Below are 24,621 nucleotides of genomic sequence, written 5' to 3'. Positions count from 1 at the left end.
GGTACAAACTTCTAGTTATAAGATTAATAAGTTTGGGGATGTGACATACAGCATGGTGACTATAGTTAACAATACTGTATTGTATGTTTGAAAGTTGATAAGAGAGTAGATTTTAAAAGTTCTAAACACAAGAAAAAAAACCTAACTATGTTAGGTGAGGGATGTTAACTAAACTTATTGTAGTAATCATTTTGAAATATATACATATATGAAATCACTATGTTGTACAGCTCAAACTAATATAGCGTTATATGTTAGTTATATCTCAATAAAACTGGGAAGCAAAATAAAAATTGAAAAAAATAAAATCAGACAGCTAAGGCACAAATTGTCAATATAGGTAAAGAAGGATATTTTATAATGACAAAAGGGTGAGTTTATTAAGAAGATATTAGAATTATAAATATATATGCACCTAACAACAGAGTCCCAAAATATGTGAAGCAAAAATGGACAGAACTGAAGAGAGAAACAGACAAAAAATAATAATGGATAAGAACAACTAGACAGAAGATCAGCAAGGAAATACAAGTCCTGAAGAACACTACAAGCCAATTAGACCTAACAGACATTTAGAACCCTCTACCTGACAAAAGTAGAACGCACATTCTATTTGAGAATTCAGTAGATGGTTATAACGTCATATTACCCACAGTACAAGAGAGAATGAGTGAAGTGAAGAAGGCATCTTGGTTGAAGCAAAGAGAGAAAAAACTTTGAAAATATAAAACCTTTTACATATGTTATATATATAAAATCTCTCTATATATAACATATACTAATTTATATATGTACATATATATAATCAAAAAAATATGAAAACATAAAAGAGTCAAAAGATACATGAAACATAGTGGAAAGGTCTAATATATGCATAATAGGAATCTCATGAAAGAAACAATGTGCAGAACCCATATTTGAAGAGACTTTTAGCGAGAATTTGCTAAAAAGGAAGAAAACCATAAAGCCACAGCTGGAAAAAAAAACTTTATAAACTCAAAAGCACAAAAAAAAGAAGCCACCACACGAAAAAATCATATAAAAACTGCTGAAAACCAAAAATAAAGAGAAAACATAAAAAGTAATCAGAGAGAGGACATGTTAACTTAAAGGAGCAACAGAGAGAGAGATGACTTCTCAACTGAAAACACAGAAGCCAGAAAATAATGTGTATCATCTTTAAAATATTGAAAGAAAAAAAAATTACCAATCTACAATCCTAACCACCTGGAAAATACTATTAAGAAATGAAGGCAAAAAAGACCTTCTCTGAGAAATATAAAACAAGAGAATTCATTGGAGCATGACTCTCACTAAAAGAAATACTAAAAGGAATGCTTAATACAGACGGCAAAAGATCCTAAAGGATCTGCAAAACAGAATGCAAAAAAACTGCAAAAAAGAATGAAAAGCACTCAAAAGGGTAAAAATTCTAAATGGATACTGATTTTCAATACCAATAATGTCTTACAGGGTAAAAATATATGCAGGATTAAAATGTAAGATGACAGCAAAAACAAGTGAGGAGATAAAGGAGAGGGTATTAAGTTTCTGGCTCTACATGAAAAGTGATAAAAAGTAAGTTAAAATACACTCTTAAAAAGTCAAAGACTGGGGCCGGCCCATTGGCGCAGCACTTGAGTTCACAACATTCCGCTTCAGCAGCTCAGGGTTCACCACTTCGGATCCCTGGTGCGGACATGGCACCGCTTGGCAAGCCATGCTGTAGTAGGCGTCCCACGTATAAAGTAGAGGAAGATGGGCACAGATGTTAGCTCAGGGCCAGTGCTCCTCAGCAAAAAAAGGAGGATTGGCAGCAGATGTTAGCTCAGGGCTAATCTTCCTCAAAAAATAAAAAGTCAAAGACCGGGGAAGTTCCACTTAGAATAAGGGCTGAGCTGATCCTATCAGATTAAGCCTCCTGCATATAACTATTTAAACTGTGAGCAAAATATAAAAACAACTACCTAAAGGTAACAGAGAATGATCAAACACAGTAACAATCTGAACAAGAATTGATACTTGGAAAATGGAACAGCATTGAGTAAGTTTCCCATCTTTATGAATTTTTACCTGATGGTGGCCCACAATAGACACCATGTGAGGAGGATAAAATTCTGATAGAAACTTACAGTCTTACTGGCTTGAAGAACTAGAAGACAAAGCTCAGGCCTACCACTGCAGCTAGAAAAAGAGGAAATTCTAGAAAGGAGAGAGCCAAAACTATGACTGACACTTGAACTATTCATGCATTGGGCAGGCCGCTGAGCAATCCAGATAAGGTTGAAAGAACTTAACAATTGAACTGTACCCCCTTGAAGGGAAACAGGGCTTGAAGTTTAAGTCTAATCTAGTTAAATTCTGATTTTAAAAAAAAAGCTTCAGGCCTTATATGAGTAATACAACAGAAACCAGAATTATCTATAACATATCTGTTACAATATACACCATACAATCCCAAATTATTAGACATAGAGGAAACATTAATATGTCACCCATATTCAAAGCAAAGGAAAACCACTAGTCATCAAGCCCAAGAAGACCCTAAAGATGGAATTAAAATGTAGCGATTTTAAAGAATCCATTTTAACCATTATAACAAGGAAGTAAAGAAAAATACGTTTGTAAGATATGAACAATTAGGAAAACTCCACAGATATATACATACTACAGTAATGACTCAAATGCAAATTCTAGAGCTGAACCATACAACATTTGAAGAATAATTCACAGAAAAGACAAGAGCAAATTGGAGACAACAGAAATGTCAGTTAACTTGAATGTAAATTAATAGAAATTATCTAACCTGAAGCACACAGATATTAAAAGATTGAAAAAAATGAAGAGAGACCTACCAATCTATGGGACAACACTGAAAAGTCTAACACAAGTGAAATACGAATCTCAAATGAAGAAGAGAGAAAAGGAGTCAGAAAAATATTTGAGGAAATAATATAAAAAATGTTCCCCACTTTAGTAAAAGAAAATACATACGTATACATATATATACATATATACACATAGGTATATATTAATTACAAAAATCAAGAAGCTCAGCAAATCGTGAGAAGGATGAGTACAATAAACATCATACTTGGGAACATCATAGTTAAAACACTTAAAACCAGAGGTAAAATACTGAACAAAAAGCTATATAATACTGACACAACACATTTAAGTGAACAACAAAACAAATTCCCAGTGACTTATGGTCAGAAACAGTGGAATTCAAAACACAGAAAAGTGAAATTTTTAAATTTGTTTTTAAAAAATACATAAACAGTCATTTAACCCAAAAGGAGAAAGGAAAAGAGGACAGAGGAACAAAAGCAGGATAAAGGGAAAACAAATGGTAAAATGGTATACCTAAAGCCAATCATATTAATAATTATATTAAATTTAAATGAATTAACACAGCAATTAAAGGAAGAAATTGTCAGAACAAATAAAAATACAGGACTAAACTATGTACACTTTAAATATAAAGATACTTACAGGTGGAAATTAAAAGGATAGGAAAAGGTATATCATGAAAAATGTCATCATTAAAGAGACAGATTGGCTATATTAACATTATAAAATTGGCTTTCAAGTCAACAAAATATTATCATAGTTAAAAGTGACATTTTAAAGGGTTCAATTAATCAGAAAGAAATGACAATCAGAAATATGTATGTGCCTAATAAAACACGTTTAAAGTACATGAAGCAAAACTTGACAAAATTAAGGGGAGAAAGAGAAAAATCTACAATCCTACTGGGAGATTTTAACACCTCTCTCAGAAACTGACAAAAAAACTAAACACAAAAATCATTAAAGACAGAAGATCTGAACACTATCAATCACAAGGACGTGATTAATATTGATATTTAAGGAACATTCCACCCAATAGCTGTAGAATACGAATTATTTCCACGTACACATAGTTTGTTCACCAAACCATATGCTGGGCCATACAGTAAGCCTCAATAAATTTCAAAATACAGGAGTCTTACAGAGTACTATCTCTGACCACAGCAGAAGTATACTGGGAGTGAATAAAAATAAGATATATAGGAGAAAAAACCCAAATATTTAAAACACAAACAACATACTTCCAAATAACACAAGGGGTCAAAAGAAAATCACAATGGAAATTAGAAACATTTCTAACTGAATGCTTATTTGTAAAATCAACAACCTGATACTAAAATTTCTATAAAAACCAACAGAGTAAGAATACACAGAGCATTCTTGAAAAAGAATAAAGTGACTTACTCCACCCTCGTGTCAAGAGTACTATAAAGAAACATAAATGAGTGGATATTTTTCTGGACTCTATTTCGTTCTACTGATTATTCTGTCAATCACTAGGCCAATACAACACCACCTTGATTTTTTCAGCTGGAGAAATATGTCTCAAAGTCAGGTAGTGTAAGTCCTCAAACTTTTTTCTTCATAATACATTTGTTTTGCTCTTTTAGGTCCCTTGCATTTCCCTATAAATTTTAGAATTGGCTTATATTTCTCAAAAAACAAAAAAGCCTCCTGGAATTTTGATTGGTATTACATGATAAATAGATGAACCTGGGGAGAATTGACATTTTAACAACACTGCATCTTCTGACTCATCAATTTGGCATAGCTGTCCATTTATGTTATGTTTTTTAATTACACTCTGGTATGTTTTGTACTTTTCAGTGTATAGGTCCAGTGCATGTTTTGTCAAATTTACCCTTAATTATTACATAGGCTTTGGTGTTGTTATAAATGGGACTGTTTTTTTAAGTTCAATTTCTAATTATTTGTTTCTAGTATTTAGAAACACAACTGACTTTTACAAATTGATGTTGTATCTTGCAACACTGCTAAATTTACTTACTATTTCTAGGAGCTTTATCAGAGATTCAACAGGGTTTCTAGTCAGATACTCATGTTGTGTGTGAATAAAAAAAATTTTACTTCCTTATTTCTAATTGGTATGATTTTATTTGTTCCTTGCCTTATTTTATTAGTTAGAATCTCCAGTATAAAGTTGAAAAGAACTGACTTGTTCTTTATCTTAGAAGGAAAGCATTCAGTGTTTATTATTAAGCAAGAAATATGTCTTACACAAACTCTTCTAGTGAAGTAAAAAAGAATACTTAGGAATTCATATTAGGATACCAGCATCACCTTGATATCAATCTGACAAGAAACTTTCAAGAGAGGAAAAGTACGGCCCAATATCCCTCATAAATACATATTCAAAAATCCTAAGGAAAATATTAGCAAATTTAATTAGCAATATATGAAAATAATAAAACATTACAATAAAGTTAGGTTTATTTCCGGAATGCAAAATTGAATAATTGAAAATCAATCAATGTAATTCACCTTGTTAACAGAATTAATGAGAAAAGCCTTAGCATCATCTTAAAAGATACACTGTATACACAATACCTCTTTGTGAAAAAGCTTTAAACTATGAATAGATGGGAACTTCCTTAACGTGGTAAAGATATTTACAAAAAACCTATAGCAGACACAGTGTTTAAAGGTAAAATCGTAAGTTTCAAAAATAAGCAAAACTAATCAGTGAGGACAGAATTCAAAATAGTTGCTTACCTTTGTGGGGGTAGCTACTGATAAGGAACACTAGGTAGGTTTACTGGTCACTGGTAATATTCTACATCTTGCTCTGAGTAGTATATATATGGATGTGTCCACTTTATAAAATGTCACTGAGTTATACACTTAAGGTGTGTACACTTTACCATTAGTATGTTACACTTTAAAATTGTTGATGAAAAATTTCAACAATGTTCTTCATTAAACTTTATAAATTATACTTAAAGTTATATTTAAGTATTACGTGCCAACATAGCTAAGACACTTCAAAGAACAGTAAGAAAGTAGGAGTAGATCTACCAAATACAAAGACTTATGAAGCTATATTAATTAAGAGGATGTAACATTGTATAGAAATACAGAGAACATAGAGCTCAGAAAGAAATCATGAATATACTGAACTAGGGTATGAGAGAGAGGTGGCCCAGTACTACACAGGAAAAAGGGGGATTGTTCAACAGGTTGCTCTGGAAAAACTGATATTATTTGGGGAAAAATAAATAAATAAAATGATTCCTTTCTTTATACTATACTATACGCAAAACACAATTCCAAATGAATTGTGAATATAAATGACATAAGGAAAGCATGAAAACTTTTTCAGGAAAACAGAGGTGCAAATCATTCTTGTTTTGGGGGTAAGGAAGGATTTCTTATATGAGATGCCAAAGCACTAACTATAAAAGATTAATTTGTCTAAACTAAAATTAATAATTTCTGTTTATCAAATGATAAGTTAAAGAAAATGAAAAGACAAGATACACACTGAGATATTTGCCACAATTTAACCTCCTAGAGATTAATATCAAGAAAATATAAAGCATGTAACATTTTCACACCCTAAATCCAGGATTTCCATTCCTAGATATATATTCCACAAAAATGTATGCACATGTGTACCAAGAATCAAGTACAAAAACATCAATTGCAGCATTATTCATAATAGCAAAAAACTGGAAATAACCCAAATACTCATCTACAAATGAATGCACAAGTAGTTAATGATACAATCACATAGGGTAGACTATTTCAAATCAGTAAAAATAAATGAACAGCTATACCAAATGACATAGATGAATCTTATGTGATAAAATGTTTTAGAAAATAATCGAAATGATAAAGAGTTTAGTGGTTACTTCTGGTGAGAGGGGATACCAGATAAGGCAGGAGCATACAAGTAGATGTCAGTCATTAGTAATATCCTATCCTTGGATTAGTTGGTAGGACCAAGGGTGTCGATTATAATAAACAAATTAATTAAAATAAATATAATAGACTTATGCATGGAACATAATACCACGTTCTGAAACAAACTTAATCCAATTCTGTGCACCTAATGTCCAAAAAATGCAATATAATACAAATTTAAAAATTGTTGTCTCAAGGTTGAGTTGCAAGACAAAATATGCCAGGTTCAAAAATTATTTTTAAAGGATCATTAAACACGTAAGCACTCTATTATCTGTTTGTATTAATTCCATTTCTAAACTAAATTAGTAAATCCTAAAGTTTAAAGATATGCTGAGTGCCTTAAAAACACTTAAATTTACAGGAATAAGATTTTTTTATAATATATATTTAGAGCTGAAAGTTACCTTGAAGATTACCTAAAAGGGGGACTACTGAACATTTTCTATATGCCAAGCTCTGCACTTAACACGCATCCTCTCACTAATCCTCACAAAACTCTATGACATACATACCATTAATATAAACATTTTATTTGTGAGGAAACTGGCTAAAAGAGTTAATAAATTTGTTCAAGTTCACAAAGCTCACAAGGCAGAGCGGTAATTTGATCCCAGGTTCATTTAAATCCTGAACCTGCATATTTGTTTACACATTTGTACTACCTAAATTAATAGCACAGGGAAAGGTAGAAAGGTCAACTGACCTGTCCCAATCATACGTCAAGGTAGTGGCAGAATTGGGACTAAAAGGGATTAAGTATCATACACCAGGCATTATGGCAAGTACTTTACGAGGCTTCGTATTCAATACTCTCTCCATCCTGTCACCTCATTCAGTTGCAAAGTCTCAAAATGGGCATGACCTATTAATTTGCTCTTCATTATTGTCTATCAGTCAAATGTTTCATCACAATAACTACATCAGATATACCCTGTATTTCTACATACGTTTCTTTATGAATCCATATTATATATAATATTCATGTCTACAAAAAATAGCACAACACAAAATGATCTGCCACAAATTATAGTCTAATATATGCAAATTTATTTAAATTTTTATGTATTAGTCAATAGTAGGAAATGATATAATATGATATTGCACTGGGTAATATTTTTAGAAAATGTCTCTCACCTGTTCTGAGTGGTCTGAATCATTTTCTTGAGGATAAGGATAGGGTGCTCCTTGTGATCCCTGAAGATTTTCCTTTAATTTAGCATTTTCTTGCTCTTTTTGAAATAGCTGATCCTGAAGACTAACAACACTTTGCCGGAGCATAGCTTCACTTGACTTCGTGGTTTCAAAACAAATATGTAACTCATTGTAAAGCTGTTTCAAAAAATACATCCAAATTTATTAATAATCAATTAAATAGTTGTCTGTGTATATAAATACACATATACATATATATAAGGACTGTATATGACATAGTCCTTGCCCTCAAGTTATTTTAATAGTCTCAGAGGGGAAACAAGACATAAACACAAAGAAAACTAAATAATATAATCAAACCTCAATATAAAACTACAATTGATAGTAAAAAGATAGTATGTGTTATTGGCCAGTGTAATAAAGGAAAAATGTGCTAAATTTCTAAGGAGGATGAAAACACTTTAACCTACCTATATTAATTTTGGAGGGTTTCATAAAAAAAAGGACTTGAACTAAGCCACAACGGTATTTATAGGAATTGAATGAAAACAATAAGTCATTCTAAAGATGGCAGAAATGGGAAAAAATGTACAGTGATAGGAAGCAACAGGGAGGGAGTGTAGGAAATAGCCTAATTGGACATAATATATACATTACATATACATTTGAAAGAAAAAAAGAAAAACTAAGCCTTTCGTTGAGTTCATTAAGGTTGCCTGATATAGTCTCACTTAGTATAAATCAGCATCTGCTGCTGAAGTATGGGAGGAGGGGCAGAAGGAAGAGTCAGAGCCAAGTCAGGCAATAAGACTGTAGACAGAATGTAAAGACTTCTGAATACCAGATTAAGGAAGATGGACTTTTTCCTGTAGACAACAGGAAATCATTGAAGACCTTGAACAGAGTGTGATAAAATAGAAACAATGTTTTAAAGGCTTGATAGACAACCTTAAAATTATTTTAACTCAAGGCAACATGAATTAAATAAATTTAAAACCAGAGTTTATTAAAACTCTGAGACAGCATATGGTATAAGTGGTGTCATACAGAGAGTCGTATATGGTTAACAATGGTATTCCTCCAAAACTCATGAACCTACTTGGTGATGAAAATCCTAATTTATGATTGTGATTTAATGAGGCATAACTCAATCTGTGGTAACTGATTTACATAAAGAATTCATACGTATATTTGCTGATGACACTAGGAAAGTGACCCAAGAATTAAGATTTTTTTTTAACAAGACTAATAGTGAGATAACGAGATCTTATAACAAAATCAAAATCCCCAAGAAGAGAATTTCAAAATTATGTAGCTAATACAGGAGGATCATGAAGATGGGGAGAATCTTCCATTAGCTGGCTTTGCCTCATGGGAAGAAACTTCACTACACAAAAGATGGCAGAGTACTTTTCTATATGTATGCTACACTTTCATTTTTAAAAGTTTAAAATAAAAAAGAAGGTTGCGAAACCTCTTTACTTAACGCTTTTTCTCAGCTATATACTTTGTCATGAAAACAAGACCCTCCAAAGCACTCCTCTGACATATAATTAGCTCAATATACTTTTTATTTTCTATAAGGGATTATACCTCTATATTATTATGGATACTTTAAATCATCGATTTTACTTTACAGTAAAGTCTAAGCAATTTTTATCAAGGAAGGGTTCCCTTTATGATTATAAAGAATTTTGACATAAATGTGTACTTTCTCTTCCAGTTACCTTTATACCAAGGAGTATGTCCAGTGTTCTTTCCACAGCTGATACCATCAGATATTCTAGGAGGGAAGAGACGGTAGGAACCTGACAGCTTTGAGGAACAATAAAGGGATCAGAGTGGGCCTTACAGTGACCTACCTGTGCTGTGTTGCTGCTTTCATGACCGAGTTCAGGTTAAGAAAGCAGAAAGCAAAAACTGAAAACGAGAGCTAAGCTGACTAGGGAGATTGAAGCTAGGGTGAGTGAAGATCTGCCCAACGGCACAGAGTCACTCTCAGTTAAGAGATAATTTAACCACTTTCTCTCTTATTTGTATGCTTTATTAATACTAACCCATTTTTACCCAACCAGCACAAACTTAATCTCTTTGGAGGAAAATAATATAAAATACTATAAAAGAATTTACAGATTTCAAATTATACCTCAATAAAAAATATTTTTAATTTATGGATTTCAAACATTTGAGAATCTCATGAACACTGAGAAAAACTCATAGTTTTGACAAAGAAACACTCATAGTTCCCCTCCCATTGCCCAAGGTGCAGGCAGGATGATAATGTGCAGACAGGATTGAGGACCAACTTACTGGCCAATAGTGCCAAGGGTGTGGTAGACTTTTTTCTTAGGTGTTATGTCTTGGGATCTTCCTTTACAGATAAAAGGCTCTGGACCTACTCGTTCATGGAAGAAAGCTTTATTTATTTATTTATTTTTGTAGTGAGGAAGGTTGGCCCTGAGCTAACATCTGTTGCCAATCTTCCTCTTTTTGCTTGAGGAAGATTGTCACTAACATCTGTGCCAATCCTCCTCTATTTTGTATGTGGGACACCACCACAACATGGCTTGATGAGCAGTGTGCAGGTCCACTCCCGGGATCCAAACCTGTAAACCCTGGGCCATGGAAGTGGAGCGCGTGAACTTAACCACTATACCACTGGGCCAGCCCCAGGACAGCTTTATTTTAATGTCTCTTTTCTTATCTCCTCTTTTCTCTCCCTTCTTTCTTGCTTCCATAAAAATGCAGACTAACCGCTCTTTTTTCATTGTGTTCCCTACTTTGCTCTTTCTGCCATGCAGTTTACGCAGTTGTACTGCTATTCAGAAGTTGCCTGGTGTGATATGGTATGACTAGCTGAGCAACTCTAGACACTGAGGCAAACTGTCTTTCTGTGAAAATATCCATCCTTCCAAGCAGCTAGTGAAAGGAACTGAGAAAGCTTGGAACAGACGATCTAGACCAGCCTTGCTCTAGGAATTGAGGCAAACTCTCTCTTATTCCTTAGTTCTTATTTCAAATATACATCTCCTAATTGCTATTTTCGTTGAGGGCTGATTGGATTTCACTTACTTAAGAGCACTAAGACCACTCAGTTGTGGACTTAGAGTAAAGGAAGCAAAGACAGCCCTCCAGCCATGTTTATTTCTAGGCCCCAGTCCACTAGTAAATTTGGCTAAAAAAGCATTTAAGGAGATTAAGTCTACCTTTATTTCTACAGTGTTTTTTGGCCACAAAGCCTCAGTGTAATAGAATGTTTATTTCTCTCGATCTTCAAGGAGGCAAAGGTTTAGGATGTTCCAGTCTCCTGGTTAAATAACATCTTATTCTCATCCTATTAATAACGGTAAAGTGAGTCAAAAAAAGTTCTCAAGTGAGTAAATTAGGTAATATAACAATTCATTTATCTGCATTAGTCTAGGCATCCTGAGTTAGTAACTTTTTCCCTACTAGCAATCATAATTGCTTACAGCAGTTTTCAGAGAAGCTCTTTTCTCTACAATTTCTTTAATAGTCTAAAAAGTCGGAATGGATCAGAATCTTTTGCAAGATTCTGGCCTATAAAAACATTTAATCATATGTTTCCCTATATACTTTAGAGGTATCAATCTATATGATCCACAAGTAATTTATTATGCTTACTATTTTTCATGCTATTTTTTTGTTGAAGAAATTAAAGTGAAAAAAGGTTAAGAGGATCTCCAGGAGACAAAAGGAAGTTATCTCCTGAAATAGGACCCCAAACTCCAAGTCATTTAATTTTCAGGGGCTTAGACTGAAGTACTCTTCTTCTCATATTTTTATTAGTGTTGAGAAACAAGATATTTTATTTACCTTAACAATTTTGGAAATGTACATGCTCTGTGACCCAATGACTAATTTGTTTAAAGAATAAAATTTTCCATACTGTGAGTAAATATACTATTTGCTATTCTGGTTGAGACAATAAATTTTACAAGTGAAAGCTACATCTGTTTACAGCATAAAAATGGGAAGAGAAAACTCTGATTTAATATGCAGTTTAAAGTAAAAGTATGTATAACCTGACTCCTTATTTTCCTGTATTAATATTAGCTCATGTCATGTAATTATCATTAAATAGAATAAAAGGTGATAAAATCCATATTTAGTACCCCTAATATGTTAGCTGGTCTAGAAATCATAAATGCAGATACAATTTCCATCTATATTTAAATCATACACATGTATATAAATGACATGCAAAGATAGAAAAGCCATTAAAACTCACATATATGGCGACATGCTCAGAGGAAGAAAACACTAGCTTACTTCTATTTCACTTGGTGGGTATTTTTCTTGCAGAGGAGCCCTCCACATTGTCTGGAAGGCAGTTCTACGTATGAGACCAATGATTTGTTACAGAGCCCTGTGGGAAAGTATGACTCACCTCTTTCCTGTGCTCAAAAATGTTTTCACCTTTGTCTCCCCTCCTCATTCCCCTCATCCTACCACTGTGGACAATTGTTTTTATCTTTTCAGATAATGAGACAGATACTATGATATAAATTAATAAATGGGAAGAAGGAGGGGAAATGGGAGGGCAAGTGAAAAAAAGTGAAGAAGAGAGGAGAACTGGAAGAGAACAGAGCAGAGAAACTCCATTAGAAACAGTAAACTAAGAAGAACTAACTCTTAAAGAAATAAGCTCAGTAAGAACTGGAGATAAATTATAAATGTAATATAACTCACCTGAGCCTTATGGCTAAACACCAATTATTATTTGAAAATAATAAAATTCATGTGAAAAATCTTAATTTTTAAGTAAACAATTCTATCTCATCGTTGCATGGCCTGTTAGATAATTCAAATTTACTGGGGAAAAAAATCTAGAAAAAATACATGTGGAAGAGGAACAAAAACAAGTATTAAGTAAAATGCTCTAGGATTAGAATAATTTGATGTAAATGAACACTGGAAGTGTGAATAATAGCATACTGTTTATTTATGATAAGTAAAGTAGTATGATCATTCCCAAATTTAAAAATCCTGAACTCTACAACCAATACCTTTTCAGCGGGGGGCCGGGGGGGAGTTCTAACAAAAAATCTGCAGAAGGTCAGAGTTAAAAATTGCAATGCTATAGCAAAATAAAAGAAATCCAATCTGTACAATCAAGAGAAACATGACTGAAGAATAATGATGGGGGCTTTTTTCACAGAGGACAGTGATATGCTAGGCTCCCTTTTCACCAAAAAGAACGCAATGGAATCTCTTGAATAATATTTAACTTAGATATCAAGATAAATTTCCCAACTTTAAAAGTTACTGAGCATTGAAAGAACTTTGATGAGAATGAATAATGCAAGTTTATAGACTCTATTTGCAGAATCCTTTAAAAGATAAGACCACATTATTCCATGTATAACTGAACTATACCGTGGCCTTTTAGTACAGTTTAAGATTGTAGGTTCTGAACTCGATTACCTAGATTTGAATTCTACCACCTGGTAGCTATTTGACTTTACACAATACTCTAAGCCTCAGTTACTTGATCTATAAAATAATAAGGAATGCTGGTATGAGGCTTAAATAGTGATGCAAAAGCCCTTTTCTCAGTGGTTGATACATAATAAGCTCAATATACGTTAACCATTATTATTACATGGTTGCTGGAGGTGACTTACATTTGTACCTCAGTTTACATAATATATTTCTAAAATAATGTATGTAAATGGAAACACAGATTCTCCCCAGCTTATGGCACAATTTTATACTCTTTATCTTTATTTATGATTGTGCTCCAATTGGAAGGCCTTCCACCACTTGTATTTTCAGTTTCTCCACATTTTTATACCACTCCAGAACCATTAACTTACTCAAATAGTTAAAAATTAAACGGAATTGAATAATCTTTAAATTAAGATAGAAATACATGCCTGTAAAGTTTTAAAATACTCTGAGAATTCAAATAAACATGTACAATTTTTAAATTGCATTATCCAAAGTGGGATATCATTGTACACAACTCGTTAAGGTTCAATAATTTAACATTTATTGATCATTTTGCATGTGGTATGCAGGTCCCCTTCAAACTCCATGATCCCCTGTGCATTCTTACTATGTAATAACTTAAACAAGACTATCTTTATGTACGAACTAATTAAGAGTGAACTACACACCATTAGTATGATGTTACTAGGTTTTTTCATAAAAGGAACGGCTTCCTGGATGTGACTGTCTGTGAGTGTGTACATATTCAATATTCTCTAATGAATACTAATAGTCTGAACCTGAAAACAAGAAAGAGATGTTCATTGTAGCTTTATTTACAATAGTGAAAAATTTAAACAGCATATATGATCAACACTGGAAAAATGGTTAAATAAACTATATTATTATTTCCAAAATAGTTATATGTCATGATATTGTTTTAATATAATGTGAAGTGAAAGATATTAGCATATTTGCAGATATGTTAAAATACATTTTAAAAAACTGCAAGGAAATATTTAAAATGTTAACAGTATTTGTCTCTGGGAGATGGAATTACAAGTTTTTCTTCTGTGTTTTTATCGATAACTATGTACACAGAGACTACTAACAAAAAATTAACTGCAATGTCTACTAACTGCGAGCAGAATTTATAAAATATAAATAAATGATCAGGGATTTTTTAATTAAGTCTAGTTGAGTATACTAATGAAAACCTTAGAACAACTACAAGGATCTAAAATAACTTCGAAATTAAAATAATACAGTGAGAACTACAATTTCAGAATGAGTAACAAGTTAAAAATCAGTAAAGTTTCCCCCACCCAACCCTTGAGAAGTAACTTTTGAGGAACAAACAAAAAGAAAAGGGAATTCAAACTGGAAAAAAAGACAGGACAAAAAATTCACGTAACACAAGGGAAAGTAAGCCAGTTCTTTAAAAAGGTAGATCTCAGTTTGCTCTTTATTTTTTTCTGCCTCCATACTATTCATAAGCACAACATATTCCCATCACATCTCTCATCATCTATAATGATTCTTGGAGGGGACAGTCATAATCCCAAAGGAAGGTGTGTGAGGTTTCAAAAAGTACCCCTGATCAAAGTTCAGGTTATCATAAGTTCTCCAAATAAGAGTGTATACGCTCTACCTCTCCAAATTTAGTAGATACTGACTACAGAATTTACGACTTGAGCTAGAGTTCACATAGAAGAGTTACAAGGAACTTCTTCGTCTCATTGATGTCTTCTTATCTTCTCAGAATAAACATCACTGATATCATTTCATCAGGACAGCCTTTTTTATTCCTAACCTAGGAGCAGACTCCAGCTACGTTCACATATTTCCCTCTACTTCTACTACTACAAAACACATCATTGCGACTTCTCCTATTTAATGTCTATTATCAACTAGATTTTAAGCTGTAAGAGGTAAGAATAAAGGCAGTAAAAAGGTTATCTATGCAGATACCTGGAGGAAGAGCTTTGAGGTTGAAGACTACCTGGCACGTTCAAGGGAAAAAACAAAGTTAAGTGTGGCTGAAGTGGAGAGATCAAGGGGAAGAGGAGGCAAAAATGAGATCTGAGAGGTACTGAGGAGCCAGATCATGTAAGGTCTCACAGGTTGTAGTAAGAACTTAGGCTTTTACTTTTAATGAGACAGGAAATCAACAGAGGGAATTGAAGAGGGGAGTGACTTGATTTGACTTACTAAGTTTTAGCAAGAACATCCTGGCATCTGTACTGAGAATGGACTCAAAAGGGGTAAGATCAGGAGCAAAGAAACAAAGTGGGAAACTACTGCAATAAGATAGGTAATACATGATAGTGGTCTGGACAGAATGGTGACAGCAGGGGTGGTGGGAAGTGGTAGAATTCCAGACATGTGCTGAAGGCAGAACAGACAACAGCTTGGTTTTGAACATGTGAAGTTTGAGATGCTTATTAGATATCCAAGTTAAAAGATGTTAAGTAGGCAATTAGATATACTCTTTTTCTAGAGTTCAGGGAAGAAATTCAGAGTAAATAATCAAATTTGGGAGTGATCAGCAAAAGGACAGGATGATTTTGAAAGCCTAGGTGAATGGATAAAATCACCTAAGGTGTGAATTTAAACAGAGAGAAAAAAAGGTCCTAAGATTTTAGCCTGGGACATTTTAATATTTAGAGGACAGGGAGACTATGAAAGATCAGAAAGAAATGGAAAAGGAATAGCTGGAAACTGAAGGAAGAAAATCACACAACTGTGGTGTGCTGCAAGCCAGGAGGGGGAACAAAAGGTGTTTCAAGGGACAAAGAGTCATCAACTGTGAGAACTGTTGCTGATAAGTAATGTAAGATGAGGATTGTTATATGAGCACTGAATTGAGCGACCGTGGGGGTCACGAGGGATTCCGAGAAGAGACACTTTAGTGGAGTAAAAGGGGCAAAAACTTTATTGTAGGTACGAAAGAGGATGGGAGAAGAGAACTTTGAGACAAGTTAAGACAATTTTTTCAAGGAATACTGCTGGAAATGGAAAAGGAAGGGGAGGAAGAGAAGGAAAGGAACATGGTGGGGTGAATACAGGCATTTGTTGTTGTTTATTTGTTTTGGTCTCCCTCTCAGATCAGACATAACAGCATTTTTATATGTGGTTAGGAATGATCCACTAGGGAGACTGATGCTGTAGAAGAAATGGGGAACACGTCTTTTTGTAGGCAAGTTTATAATAACAAAAAGTTGGGGAGAGAGATCTCAATAGTCATCATGTTATATTGTGGTAAAACCTGTTGGAGGACGAGGAGGAGGGAGAGGAGAGCAAGAGCTGTATGCTCTGTCATGGAAATATATCCAGGACATATTACATGAAAACAAGTTAAAGAACAGTAAGCAGAGCATACATTAATATTAAAATTGTAAGATGCCTAATTTGTGCTATCTGTGTATGTACACACACACATACACACAGAGATACACACACACAGTATCTAATGCATGGAAAAGGTCTGGAATGACTACTCAGATGATTATCCCTGGGGCAGGGAATGAAATGAACTGGCGTGAGTGGACAGGAACTCAAATCTGTTAGACTAGCACTCTTAGTACTTCTATATTATTTCAATCTTTTACATAATGTATTCATGTAATTTTCATATAATCAAAAAGGAGAAAATAATTTTAAAATGTTTTCTTCTAGAGGAACTCTAGGATATACTCTCATATTAAGAGTGGTTATTTCTGGGGTAAGGGCTGCAGGTAGGGGACAGAGGACTTTATGTTTTGTTTCATACACTTCCGTATTATTTGAAAATTTATCACAAGTATGTATTACTTTGGTAATAATGATTTTAAATAAAAATGTTAAAGTATTCCATTGTTTGAAATTATATCGAATTTATAAAGTTCTCAGATATGTTATAAAAAAGATGGTTGCTTTCTGCAGAGGCTGCAGGAGAATCAACCAAAAAGTAGAATTAAGGCTGAAACATTTTGTCTTAAATTTTAAGTTAAGCAAGACTAAAAAAGGAATCTTAGAACACAAGATTGAAAAAGGAAATAGCAAAGTAAATACTGCCTTTTTCTTCCTCCTTATCAAGTTCTTTCTTGCTGACTGAGAGGAGAAACAGAAAAAGAAGCATTAGCACGTGAGAGAAAAGGGTTAAGAACTTCAATAACAAGCAGCCCTAAACACACATCTGAATGTAAACTGCCATGGGTAGGGGACTTCTAAGCAAAAATTAAGAGAGAAACGTTCCAGTTACATATACAAGTGAAAAAGGAAAAAAATCAAGGCTACTAACTAACAAGGTCCAATTTTTCCAGTCATTTTAGCAATGGAGCCTGGTTTAAAACAAAAGCATAATGGGCAATCCCACCAAAACAAACAAAAAGGTGGAGTTGCTCTATCCCAAGTGGAGAGTACGGGGCTGTCCTCTGCTTGCCATCACCCGCCTCCCGAGGGAAGCTCGAAGGGAACACACACTAGACTGAAAACCGCTGTTCCAAAGCAGCATTTTAAAATACGTGCTTAAAGTTTAATAGTTATTTACTTCATGTTAATTATAGAGATTGGATTTTCATGGTGCTTTTTTAGAAGAGTTAAGTTTAGACAGAAAAAATCCCCAAATAACATAGATTGCACTATTTAACCTCTGTATGTCTTGGCTGCCTCAACTATTAAGAGGAAATAACATCAATCTCATGGGGTTGACCTATATAGAAACTAAATTATTTCTGTAAATAACTTAGCATGTTATACAAAACATAAAGAAACCAATAAAGGGGTTTTTTTAATTAGTAGCTATAATTATTGCTGCTGAGTCAGTCAGCATACCTAAATAGCTGGGTAAGTCTTCTTGAGGGGCTCCTATAACAACTGTAAGGTAAAATGACCACTTAAAAGAAACACACAAAGTAAAGAGAGAAAAATCTGTGGAAAATATTGATTTTGAAGACCTCATCAGCATACTCATTTGTGTTTGTGCAGATTTGCCAATAAAATAATGTACAGATTCTATAATGAAAGACTGCTTTAGGTCATAAACTAGAATCACACTTGATTAATAATTTCTTGTAATAGAAGGCTGAGAAATTCCATTCCCCAAATCCTTTTTGGTTTGAGGGGCTACAGTCCTAGTATGTTTCACACTAGATATCAAAACACCAATTTATAAAAACAATATCCTACAGAATAAAATTGCATCTATATTTTAAATGTTTCAGCTTTAATAGCCATAAAGAAAACAAAAAATTTTAAATATTACCAAATGGAATCATATTTCATTTTAATTTTGAAGAAACATATATAAAAGGGACTAATAAAGAAATGTTGAAATTTGAAAAAATTTGAATTCTATGTATTTTTATAAGTTCATACATATAAATTTACATTTTTATGACAGAATAAAAGCATACTTTTTGATATGATATACTTTCAGCTATGTGAACATCTTCCTGATTCCTCAGTACTTTCTGTGTGTCCATATTCAGAACCTGAAGCTGCTGGATCAGCTCTGCTTGCTGTGCTGTATGTGCACTGTTCTGTTTGTAAAGATTCTGCAGCTCCTGCAACTCCTTCCTGTGCAAAGCAAGCAATAAATAGAGAGGAGCATGAATAAAGATCATCTCAGTAAAATAATTGTGTTCATCTAAGGTTACAGATCAGCTTCCAATTTTTTCATCTACAATTTTTTACTGCAGGCAAACATATTAATAAAATAAATAACATAGAAAGTATTTAATATTTATCACATACACCTAGAAAGTATTGATAGAACTACTCTGACTTTCAAAGCCAAATACTCATCAATTTTCTTTTACAGCCTGATAGTAATAAAATGTCTGGATATACAGACATAGTACCACCTTCTTATTGAAATTAGGTTACACTTCACTTCCAAGAATTGATAAGTACTGATGCCAACAATAGTTGTCACACAGTTTTGAATACAGGGTAATTCAATCTTTCATTTTATTTTATACAGAAATCTAAATGTATTAAAAAGAATCCCAAAAGGCAAATTAAGTTTTCAAACCAAAGTTCCTTAAAGCACCACTAGTTTGCAACCTCAAGGACCTGGGCTTGGATTCCTGTGACTCCTCTAATTCAGCTTGAAGGAAATGATGAGGCAAAAAAGTCAGAAGAAGAGAAACACAGGTGAAACCTGTCCTTCCAACCCACCAGGGTGGAACTGTAAGCAGGAGGACAAATGAACTGATGGTCGTAGTAATGACGGCATGAAAGGTCCAGAAAAACCACACCTCTATGATACAGGTTTCCAGATTTCTGTGGTAGTAAATCCTGCGTGACACAGTTCAAATAAAACTGGAAAGTACCGTATATTCAATTTGAAGAGAAAAATATTTATAGATATGTATTTCACAGAAATATACTTTATAGTGTATATTTTGGAGACTATATTTTAATGGAACTTTTTCTTTATCTGTAAGCTCAAACTGGTGATTCATTCATATTAGATAAATCTTAAAGAAGGCACAAAAGAGATATTCAGACAGTTGTCGAAGACGGATGAATATTAATATGGAAGAAATGAGCTCCGCTTTTCAGAGATTTAGAATATTAATGTTCTCCAACGACAAGCCCTGCATCCACGCAGATACATGTACATACACCATTTGTATGTATATGTTCCAGGCTGCTATAACAAAATACCATAGACTGGGTAATTTACAAACAACAGAAATTTATTTCTCATAGTTCTGGAGGCCACAAGTCAGAGATCAGAGTGCCAGCACAGTCTAGAGAGGGCCCTCTTCGGGGTCATAGACATCTTGTTGTGTCCTCACATGGCAGGAGGCACAAGGGAGCTCTCGGAGGTCTCTTTCAGAAAAACACTAATCCCATTCATGAGGGTTCTACCGTCATGACCTAAGCACCTCCCAAAGGCCCCACCTCCTAATGCCATCGCATTAGGCATTAGGATTTCAACATATGAATTTTGGGTAAACACTAACTTTCAGACTATAGTACCATCTTTCTGTAACTATCTAAAAAACTGAAAGTTGCAGAAAATAATAGTCCAAAACTGGGGGAGGGAAGAGAAGAGAATCAATAATGGCACAATGTGTCCAGGTAATATAATACTCAGCAGAAGAGGGGAGAAGAGACTGACAGTAATAATGCTTGCTGAGTATTGCCATTTTTCAAGAATAACATTAGCAAGAATTATCAGAGAAGATAGGCAATAGATATCAGGGTATGTAGTCAAGACATATGTTAGGAGACCTAAGTAAATGTTGCATTTAGGAAGGGAACATGATGAAGATAAAACATACCATCTATCAATACAATGTAAAACATAACAAATTTATTTCTCCTCCAATGCTAGACGTTTGCTATTTCTTAAAGAGAGGTCCAGAATCAGTAGTTGGCTTGCTTTTAAGGGTCACGTAGAACAAAATAAATGCATCTTTAATCAGAAGAAACACACTCAAGAGTAGGGAGATGTTCATACTCTGAGACACTTGAGGACTAAAAATCAACTAAGGGAAGAGCATGTTCTTGTCTGTCATGTTGTGCTATTTTCCGAGCATACTCTCAGTAAGTGAAATGGAAACATAATCTTACACTATATAGATGTGTTTCTTTCTCTGTGTCTCCCCACACCACCCTCTGAAACTAGATGGAATGAGTTGTACACCAGTGTTGCGAATATGAAATGTGGAACTCAATCAGCAAGAAAGTAAGCAACAAACAAGGCTTACAAACCTCACACAACTGGATCAGTGGAAAACACTGAATTAGTCTAGATCTTTCCTCATTTGAAAAACAGTAAAGAAAAACAAATAGGACTTATTAAAAGGGGAAACACTTAGAATTAATAAAAAAATTTTATTGTGCATATCCAGAGGAAAAGTATACCTCTGAGTAGGAGTTACTGAAGGAAAGTCTAGAAAAGTATCAAAAGGAAACCATCACGCCTCTCAGAATTATCAACAGAAAACCAAGATGTGGAGATGATCTTAATAAAATCTCTGTGAAGACAGGGACTTTTTTGTTCACTGCTACAGAAAAAGCACCTAGGACAGTTCCTGTCCCTTATTAAATATTTGTTGTTGTATTAGACACACCTTATGCACCTCTTCAGATTCAGCCTCACCTCCTTCCTAGTCACTCAGTACCTTGCTCTGCCTTAGCCTATTAACTACCACCTCAGCCTATGAAATTCATACACCTTATGTGGCTCTACCACTTGAGGTCAACCAGTTGCATGCCTAGCACGTTGGCCTCCTTGTACCACTTCCAGATTAGGATAAAATGCTACAACACAGGCATGGCATAAGCAGTAAACTTTGACCAATGGTAGACAAAACACAAGAAGAAACCAGACAGACAAATTTTTTTTCTTTTTCCATCTGATGGATTGCTCTAGGGCATGGTTTCTCTCTACAACTTGTCCAGAATCAACCTGGGTGGCTAGTTCAGTGCACCTGCCATCTCTTTCATGGCTCATCATGAAGCAGTGGCCAGTACAATAATACATTTTCTTGAATTACTTTTTATGCTTTCCTGCCTCTGATTCTTCTTCTTCTTCTTCTTCCAGTCGCTTTGTCCTGGAATTGAATCTCCTAAGTAAATACTCAGAAGTTAATCCTTCACACAGACTGTTTTCTAGGATATATCGGACAAGACAGTTGTTGAATGGATGAAATGAAAAGGATAACACAAAGAAGCATTGTTAAAAAGAAAAAAAGATGCCATAATACCATTAAAATTCATGATGAAAGCAGTTATAAAGAAAATCAAAGCAATGGAAAATAAAATTGATAGGTTCAAACTTGAGAAGTTCCTCTCGATGAAAAAGAATAAAGGAAAGCATAGATTGAACTGAGAGGATGCTGAGAAGCAAGAATGCTTCTTCCCATCTCAAGAAGAATGTTAAGCTCTGTTAAAAATATTGTATTGCTGAAGGATAAATCCAATGACCTTTCAGTTACATTGATGCTATCTAAGGGATTGAATGGGCCATGGGATAAATTAGGAATATCCCTGTAGAGATTAAGTTTGATAGCAAAGACTGACAGAGGGTTTCAGACAGCTTCCCTAGGTTATTCTTCAGTTAAAAAAATCTTGAGGGCTGGGGCTGGCCCCGTGGCCGAGTGGTTAAGTTCGCGCGCTCCGCTGCGGGCGGCCCAGTGTTTCGTTGGTTCGAATCCTGGGCGCGGACATGGCACTGCTCATCAGACCACGTTGAGGCAGCGTCCCACATGCCACAACTAGAAGAACCCACAACAAAGAATACACAACTATGTACTGGGGGGCTTTGGGGACAAAAAGGAAAAAATAAAAATCTTTAAAAAAAAAAAATTAAAAAGAAATTAAAAAAATTAAAAAATAAAAAAAAAATCTTGAGGGCTTACAAAAACAAAGATTTATTGCTTGCTCACATTACATGTGGCTTTCCTCTATTCTAAGATCCAAACTAAAGCAGCAGACTGTATTAGGAATACACTACTATAGTGAGAGAGGGCGAAAATCAAAGGTAAATCAAGCAATGACTCTTTTAAAACATTTGCCAGGACATGGCATATGTCACTTTCATTCTCATTCCACAGGCCAAAATAAGTCACATGGCTAAATCTGATGCCAAAGGGGAGAAAGCATGCTCCAGCAACAGGTAAGGCCTGGTAAAACTTGGACCTTGAGATGAATCAAAATAAAAGTACAGGAATGAATAGATCAAGAGCACAAAGTTTAAAAAAAAAAAGAGTAAAAAGTTTAGCGATGAGAACTGAGGTAATATACAGAACTAAGCTTAAACATCTTTGGGCACTGTGGTTACACGAGGAGAGAAATGTTACAAATCTTGAGATGCAACATGAGAGTTAAAATGGTTGAACATGTGTACTATTTTCCAAAGTATACATAGCAAGGTTCAAAACCAACTAAAGACAAAATGTAGTGCTTAAAAAAACAACATAATGACATAAATCTCTAAAGTTTTTTATGCCATTTCTTTCTTAGCTTTAGAGAGAGAGAGTGGTTTTTATAGAGAAGAAATAATTATGTGAGATTTAATAATTCCTTCAATTTCACATCAGTGTCTTACTGTTCCATTATATCACAAAAACTAAAGTTATTTATTAAAAGAACATGTTCAATATAGTCCTCTTTATCTAAAAACTCCTGTATACCTAATCTTCAATCTATAAATATGGATTGAGAAAAATCAAGAATGATTCTCACAAAATTTAATGGCTGTTATTTCTCTAGGGTTGTATTTTAAGTGCAATTTTTTCTCTTCTCTTTACTTTTCTGTACTGTATGTATCTTTCTATAATTCACATGTATCACTGTACCAAAATCATTACTTATTTTGTTTATCACATAAATTTAAACAAAAATAAAGAATAGCAATATTAATTTCAGAGGAATTAGAACTCAGGGCAAAAAATTTACACAGAAAAAAGTAAAACATACAATTTACAGTAATAACAAAAAAATTATGGACACTATCCATCAAATCATAGCACATCAAAATACCTACAGCAAAAACTATAAGCAACAAAAGGAAAATAAGTCGGAAACTGTATGAGCAGGAAAGATGCCATTTAAAATAATAACAAAAAAACATGATATAGCTAGGAACAAATTTAACAAATGTCAAGACCCACATGAGAAATAACTTCAAACATTTCATAAACACACAAAGGTATGAAACAAATGGGATGGCACCTGAGACAGGAAGACTGACATAATGATGCCAATTCTCCTTAGGTCTACTTGTAAATTTGATCCTCTAATAAAACACCAAACAAGAAATAAGCAAGTTTACTCTAAAGTATATATGGAAAAATTAGTAAGCAATAAATGCCCAGGAAAGCTCTGAAAAAGAGCAGCAATGGAAAATGCACCAAATATTCTAATCTTCTTCGCCTCTGCCCTACTCTGTAACACTCTAGCCTACTTTCGAGCCTAAGAGGCCAACCTCTACAAAGTGTATTATCTGGCTCCTTGTCCTCTGGGTCTGACTGAATTTGATTAGTTGGAAGTGCTGGCTGGTGATTAGAGGGTAAAGGAGAAAGAGGTCAAGGTATTTCTTTCCCTAGCCCCCTCTCTATGGAGTCACAGTTGGCAGTGTCTCTGTTCCTCTGTCTAAGGATACTTCTATTAGTCAGCCTCTCTTCCAGGATTAGACTTCCCACAGAGATCTGGTAACAGCTTCTCTCCTTGCCCTTTCTGGACTAGGGGTAGTAATGGTTTCTGTTGTTGACAATCTGTATTACTCTGAATCTC

At 34.1% G+C, this 24,621-nt stretch overlaps 1 protein-coding gene across 6 annotated transcripts in view; it reads right to left on the bottom strand.

Annotated features, from left to right (window-relative positions):
* The window catches only part of CNTLN (centlein), a 321,501-nt gene that overhangs the window by 209,446 nt on the left and 87,434 nt on the right, over positions 1 to 24,621 (bottom strand). For all 6 annotated transcript variants that reach the window (XR_011531332.1, XM_070589744.1, XM_070589742.1 and 3 more), the window contains exons 7-8: positions 18,780 to 18,938; positions 7,915 to 8,109 (exon numbers count right to left, since the gene is read on the bottom strand). Coding sequence is in view for 5 of the 6 variants with exons in the window: in XM_070589744.1 (XP_070445845.1) it covers positions 7,915 to 8,109; positions 18,780 to 18,938 (354 nt within the window). In the remaining variant the exon portion in view is untranslated. The remainder of the gene's footprint in view (positions 1 to 7,914; positions 8,110 to 18,779; positions 18,939 to 24,621) is intronic.

This window comes from Equus przewalskii, chromosome 22 (assembly GCF_037783145.1).
Source record: "Equus przewalskii isolate Varuska chromosome 22, EquPr2, whole genome shotgun sequence".
NCBI lineage: Eukaryota > Metazoa > Chordata > Mammalia > Perissodactyla > Equidae > Equus > Equus przewalskii.
This window is presented reverse-complemented; position numbering and strand designations above follow the sequence as displayed.